We start from the raw sequence: 7,446 nt of genomic DNA on the forward strand, positions 1-7,446 counted from the left end.
CGTGATACCATAAAGTGTAAGTGTTTTCTTTGCACTGTACATTAGCTAAGGGATTTTATGGTGCATTGTTAAAATGGCCCGCGAGATATTTACTTCAAAATGACATATTATTTTGTTTTATCTTAAAGGGGATCTAAGTTCACGAAGGTCAACAATGCCTGCAACCTGTAATGGGTCAAATTGACGATGTGTTATTTTTTTCTTATCACTTAAAGGGTAATACTTAATAGAATACGCATAGCATTTAGGAAAACACTTATATAAAACTTGTGTGTGTGTGTCCTCCGTTCATTTCATCTTCCAGATAAAAAAAAATAATTGAAATACTCTGCTGATGAATGTTTTAGTCCCGAGGTTTGAAGCAACCTTGATCTGAAGTCTCTTCGCGCCTGTAGGCGCATAAGGCCACCCGTCAGTTAGTTATACCAGTATTGGTCGTGAATCACTGCATGTATTCCTGTTCCCCAGGCTCCCAGGCCTTGGTTCTGTTGCTTTCCAGATTCAGGCAGTAACTGTAGTGTTTTCATGACATACATCATTGCTTTATTAATTGTGTGTCTTGCGCTGCTGTTTTTGTGGTGTTGCAGCTACTCCAACTTATATGGTTGTGTTCTTTCCCAACCGTTCTTCGCCACGTTGGTTTTTGGTCACCCCCTTGCTCTTGTTCCTTATGGTGCCCATCCCAAAACTTTTTTTCAGTTATCTACTCCTTCTCTCAAGATGTGACCATTCCACAGCTGATTTCATTTAGATGTCATGTCGGTGAAAGCCAAAACAACCTTGATGGTCACAATTATCTCGTTTTAGCACTGACGTGGTTAATGATATACACACTTTAATCATTACCTTTTTGAAATTCACTAATAATCCTAAAAAAAACAAATATTGATATATTTGAGGATTGTATACACACCTCTCCTGTTTCAAGATCAGACCAGGGTCCAGGGTTCGAACCCCTGTCTGGTCTTTTGTTTTTTTCTCCTGTTACAATATTGGCGAACTTGCAAACTCTTGTTTCAAGCACTGGGTGAATGCCTAACAAGAGGATATACGAACCTGAGTTGTAACTAGCTTTGTCTTCGGGGGCCATGCTTATACAAAAGGAGGGAGGAATGTAGAGGAACTGGACTGGGTCGATCGTCGGTGTCCAGGTAGCTCAATTGGTAGAGCGTTAGCGGAAGGGTCCCGGGTTCGAACCCCGATTCGGTCGTTGCATTTCACTACATTTCCACTGATACTCGAGTTACCGTGTGAACATTATCAGAAGAAATAGCGTTCATAAATCAAAATCGAAATGGACTAAACTCATCATTTTGTGCCGAACTAAAATGATATTTTCTGGGATATGAAAACAAAACGAAGATACTAATTCAAAAGATGTACTTTATTTTGAATCACGTCACATAAAAGGAAAAAGTAGCCACGCCCACAATATTTTCCGCGGTACACGTATAGTTACCCGGATGAGTAACAGTGAGATGTTGATTCGACTTGTTATTTATCCTAACACCGTCCTTGGACCACGTGATAAAGGGATCTGGATTTCCCGAGGCAGAACAGTCCAACACAGTCGGTCGTTCTGGCTGCAGGTGTGGTGTAACGTTACCGCTATGAATAGTTGGAGAAACTGAAATACAATATAATGAAACATGTCCAAAAAAATCGCCCGACGGGAGAAAGGAGCAACATGGATTTGTAAAAGGTGTTCGGGTGGCCAATTGCATGACGTACTCGCCTTTCACCATGACGACCGGAGTTCGATTCCCCGATCGGACGTGTAAAGGTATTGGGATATTTGTCGGACCATTATGGTTTCCTCCGGATACTCCAGATGCCTTCCTTATTGAGACACAGGCGCGCTTACATCGGGGCCGGCAAGAACGAGTAATAACGTAAATAGAGCTTGTTTCACAATTGAACGGATCTATGTCTTACTGAATGCAAAACACTAGAGAGTTCCACTTTGATGTTTCGTACATACAGTTACCTCCCTTTAATTTCGTTGCTTACGCAACTATGGTGATGCTTGACCAGATAAGTATATGTTTAATAGTTAAGTTGATTCGAGCGACGGTATAATGACTGGAGGTCCTGGGTTCAAGTCTCGGTCACGCCTTGCCGTCATTTTTTTTTAAATTTTATTTATATGTCATATGGCTGGTAGTTATGGTTTTCTGTTCAGGAAGATGAATGAAAAACAGTATTCGCCCGGGGAAAAAAACTCCAATGCCCGAATTTGTTGCAGTGACAGGGGGATATTTAAACGGTATGTGTTAGCTTCATTTCTGTGACAGTAGTAACTGTTCTGTTGTTTTTTTTTGGTTTTTTTTTTTTATCTATTCTCCGATTGATCTCTTAATGTGTTTTTATCAATCCTATCTATTTTATAGAATTTATTCGACTTCAGCCTTCAAAGCACCATTTTTTAATGAGTAATCTATTTCAGCTGTTTGCAAAAGTTACTCAATGTAATCCGTCACATAAAGACCAGGTAGCTCAATTGATAGAGCGTTAACGGAAGGGTCCCGGGTTCGAATCATGCGGAAAATAATAAAAGAAAATCGGAAACCTCACGGTAACTGTCGTCTTATTATATAAACGCCGGCCTTACATACTTTAGGATACTTTTGTTTACTTACTTAGACAAATACATGTCCTACTCGGGTTCGTTGGAAGCCCAACATATCCAGTATCCCCTTTCGGACCAGCGTCTCCTTTAGGCCCTAAAGATAGGTAAAGTGTCATCAGAAATTAATTTTCCCCTTTAGTTTTGTACAGTTGAAAAAACCCCATTAATTTCATAATGGATTAACCAGATTTTAGAAGCTCAAATATCGTCTGAAAATCATTTCTTTCTGAATTATTGTTGTGACTTCAGAGACTTCTCTGAAACAGAAGGCAGATACATGTACTTAACGTATAGACCCTTAATCACACTTCTTCGGAACACCTCTATTGAACCCCCTCATCCCATAGCTAATCACTTTAACGTTCCCATTCGGGATATCTCTATATGTCCCGTCATAGCATGGCTAGACCCTTTATCATACTTCTTTTTTAATGTTTCCGATAATTCCAAAATCATTAAGATATTGGTTACTAATATCCGATAAAACAATAAAAAATTACCTTGCATGCAAACTCTGCTGCTGTTGGTGCAATGCGTTTGCAATATCTGTGCCTAAAAATAAAAAAAAATATTTTTCGATGGCATTTAGATCTAACAAATATGAATATTTCAAAATAAATTATATGCTTTTTTGACACTACAAATTTATTTTATAACCAAACTAGAATTATGTCAGTGTGACATTAAAGCCGCTCACCACTTTAAATTGAATTGCTTCATTAACACGTTGAGCATCAATATCAACTATAATACCTGAGATATGTGGTCTGTATTCTGCTAATTGAAAATCAGGTCATGTGATGATGTTGCCTTTGGAATTTCCAAAATCAATCGCCTCTTAAATGATGCTTTAAAAACATTTCTCCCTCTCCTCTTTTTTCACCCTCTTTTGTGACGCATTGTTGTAACTTTCATTAATTAGCATCCTCCAATGATGTGACATGAGCAGTTACATGCAGAATGGCAATCGGTGAACGGGTAATAAAGAATAGGTGCATTTAGTGCTTCTGAAGGGAAGGATAATTAACAGTAGTGGGAAAACATGCATGGAGAAAAGAGATCGGCATTGTACTCCTTTTATTTTTATTTATTTTTTATTCATAATAATAATAATTATTAATATATGTAAATACTTTATTTACTGTCATTGAATATACAATTCATCACAAAATCTCACAAATGCTCTTGGAATATATTTGAATTATTTTTCTCAACGTAAGGGTTATGTCCCTTACACCGGATTGGATAATATATGACACAGCGCGAATCCTTGTCAAACAGCAGCGACAGTCGTGTCATGTTCTTAAATTGTTACATTTTCATAAATAAATACAACAGAAAAAGCATGCTGTATTACAGAAATGTTTGATAACCATACACAGTTCACATATCGTCCCGTCCGTGGTAGCAACAATGGTTAATTACCGTCATCAACCTAAGCACGATTTGTCATATTACGTTTCCGTTTGAATCATCTAAATAGAGGTTATGCTTCATCACTCATACGGTTTATAAGTATATATATATTTCCTTCTTCCAAGTTAACAATATATAAAGAGCTAGACCGTACAGATAGCGTCAATGCTTGACAGTCTTCACATGTGCTTTCTTAAATCAGAGTCACGAAAACAAACACTCCAAACGCTCAAACCCAGTGCACGAATTTCACCACCAGAACACTCGTAGAATGCACCGGAGATAAACATTTGTTTTCAGCAATTATTTAAAGTATGGATTATTATTTGGAGAAGAGTATCAGAAGACTTTATGTAACACAGGTGAGTGTCATAGATTCTACTTTCTATTTTCAATAACGAACTATATAGCGGAAGCATACAAGACTGAATTATGCGCTTTGATTTAATTTCTGTTTCATGGGCGGATTGGTCGAGTGCACGTGGTTGTGGTCGAGTGGTTAATACTCCGGCCTTCCAAGCAGGCAGCCGGGGTTCGATCCCTGAAGTCGCCGTACGCATGGAATATTAGAGAAAGTGTTTTTCACCTGCCCACACAACTTCAGGTGGAGTATAAAATGGTCTGGGGTGGGTGTTGCGGTATCTGTACTGTAGCATTCAAGTTAGGTGGCACTATTAATGATACCGTTGGAAGCACGGTCCCACTACAAACAGAACACAATACATCTCCAGCACACATACATGCATACACACATAGGGAGATATTAGCCAGGTGGCATATGACTAGTAGTTAGCGCCCGATAAGGCAGCTCCTGCGAATTCCTCAATATTGTATTGATTAATAAACATGCTAATATTATAGACTGTATTAAAATTCTTTATCGATGTACTGTAAAGCGCTTTAGAGTGGCTTATGTTAGCTAGATAGGGCGCTATATCAAATGTTGTATATTTATTTATTTTGTTTATTTTAAGTAAATGACCAATAAGCATGGAAGAGTTAACTCCCTTGTACAATAGCCAGGAAGAAGAGGATTATAAGCAGTAGTAAACGTCGAGTGTGTCGCGCTATTTATGTACTTATGTATTTATGTACTTATGTATTTATGTGCTTATGCATTTGTGTACTTATGTAGTATTCGATTCGTTTTACTTTAAATATAGATAACGCAATGATGTATGTGTCGTATGTTTATCATCGTCATGTTTGTGTACTACTTGTTTATATTTACATTCTGTATGCTTGGGCTGATTGACGAAAATGACATTAATTTTTGCATAACACAGATGACCTCATCACTGCGTATTTATACACTACAATGACGAAGCACATGGCGCACTCTGTTCACGTCCGCCGTGAAACAGCCCTCAATGTAGTTTTGTTATGCTAACAAGAATTGGGAGCAGGTATTGATTGTTACGTCACTTGTTTGTGAAAGTAACGTCATCAATTTTTTTAGAAAACTACCTAATTTTCTCACACAAACCAATGACGTAACAATCAATACCTGCTCCTAAGAGAGGATAATTCTGCAACACGCAAAGACGGAATTGATTTGCTCCCATGTAAATACCAGTATGATTTTTTTTTATTAATGCTTGCATCGGAATAGTTCAAAGCACTTAAAAATGTAAATATATGTAATTGATTTTTTCAACATTCATTGTGTCATAACAACATTTTCTTTCTGGTCATATTTACCATGAATTGCTATTGCGATTCATGGAAGTTGTCCAGAAAGCCATTGTTGTTATGACCTCATTATTTTTGAAAAAAAAAAAGATTCATTCCTTAAGTAAACTATATATTAAAAAGTCATCATACGGTGACCATATTCATTCATATAATCGTTGTTTCGGAGACAGGACGGGCAGTTCACACATACTTTTATATGTCTTCCTTTGCTGTACTTCTACGCTTGTTACATAAAATTGTCAGAAAATACATCGAATTTCTAAGATAATGATATCTATATTGGGATATATTAATGTATCACATTATTAAAATATACGGCAATATGGAAACCGCTTGCAATTTCGTCTCTTACAGATGACGTAACGCGCCTTGAATTTTATCTTAAACTGTTTTAAATTATATATTTGTCGACAAGGCATTATGTTTTCGTAACCAGTCTACAATTTTCACCAAAAAAATGCATCATTTTCAAACATACCTGTGCGTGTATCAAATCTGATATCAAATTGTGTGACGTAAGTTGTCTCCCTTTTCGGGATAAGGTCTCTTCTTTCTTGCTATTCCCATTCTGGAATAGAGAATTTGGTCTCTAAATTATTTACAGATGTATCATTTCCCCTAAAAGAATGTAAAGGTATGTTTAAGTTTATTTCGTTCACATTCTCACAAATCGACAAGACGCTACTTCAAAACATGTGATTATACAATTGAAAAATGTTCCCGAGATGACTTTAGCTTAGATAAATCATTTATCATTTTTGAAAAGAAACCAGTACCTTGCGGGACTTAAAATAAAAAATAAATAATTAGAGAACAAAGAAATATGATAAAAAACAGTTGTCTGAATTAACAAAATAACAACAACGCAAAAAACAGGATTAATACCATAAGAAGATCAATATTCATAAATGGAAGATGAATATTCATGAATGGAAGATGAATATGCATGAATGGAAGACGAATATTCGTGAATGGAAGATGAATATTTATGAATGAAAGTCTCGTGCAAATCAGTCTCTATATACCGCTGATACGTCAGAACAAGTGATATATTGAAGTAAATAAAACTTACCAATGCGTTAAGTTCGGTATACTTCTGAATTTGTAGAGTATTATCAGTAACACTCTGTTGTAACTCGTCATAACTCTTACGTAATGCCTGCAAGTCTAGACATACGTAAACTGTAAGGCATACATTGAAAATAAAGCTGCTTAGAATGAAACAATGATAGATAATACTTAAACTACGTGACTGTGTCTTTGTCTCCATTGTCCAGGTAGCCAGAGATTATCCTGATAAGCAAAGGAAACAGGTAGGTCAGTAGTCGATAGATGTAAATAGGCCAGGTCAAGGGTCAGGCGCCATATACTTTTTTTTTGTTCAGTTTTCCAACTTGCCCCGAGCATCACCGATGAGCCCTAGAAGGACCAAGTAGCTGTATAGTGCAACGCTGTTATTTTTTTGGCAAACTATTGCCATATTTCATAAGTGCTTTCACACGTGTGTATCGTACATTTATATAACCAGATACACGGCGGTAGACTCTACTGGTGGATTTCACAATCCCCGAGGTTTGCCGTAACCTTGATGTTTCTAAACATTTTCTTCAGGTTGGTAAGTAAGGATTATGAAAAGAGAATGAAAAAATATTAAACAAAGCGTAGCTCAATCGAGTCATTTCGGTACATCGATTTGTGGACAACTC

General features: G+C 36.9%; 1 protein-coding gene across 1 annotated transcript; it reads right to left on the minus strand.

Annotated features, from left to right (window-relative positions):
- Positions 1–1,389: 1,389 nt before the first annotated feature.
- Positions 1,390–6,887, minus strand: LOC110452364 (protein sax-3-like). The gene is made up of 5 exons (XM_021500839.1): positions 6,813–6,887; positions 6,219–6,308; positions 3,130–3,181; positions 2,640–2,723; positions 1,390–1,627 (listed from the first exon to the last, which is right to left on the minus strand). The coding sequence occupies exons 3-5, from the start codon at positions 3,134–3,136 to the stop codon at positions 1,395–1,397; spliced, it is 324 nt and encodes a 107-aa protein (XP_021356514.1). The 5' UTR covers positions 3,137–3,181; positions 6,219–6,308; positions 6,813–6,887; the 3' UTR covers positions 1,390–1,394.
- Positions 6,888–7,446: the final 559 nt, after the last annotated feature.

This window comes from Mizuhopecten yessoensis, unplaced genomic scaffold (assembly GCF_002113885.1).
Source record: "Mizuhopecten yessoensis strain PY_sf001 unplaced genomic scaffold, ASM211388v2 scaffold6647, whole genome shotgun sequence".
NCBI classification, from domain to species: domain Eukaryota; kingdom Metazoa; phylum Mollusca; class Bivalvia; order Pectinida; family Pectinidae; genus Mizuhopecten; species Mizuhopecten yessoensis.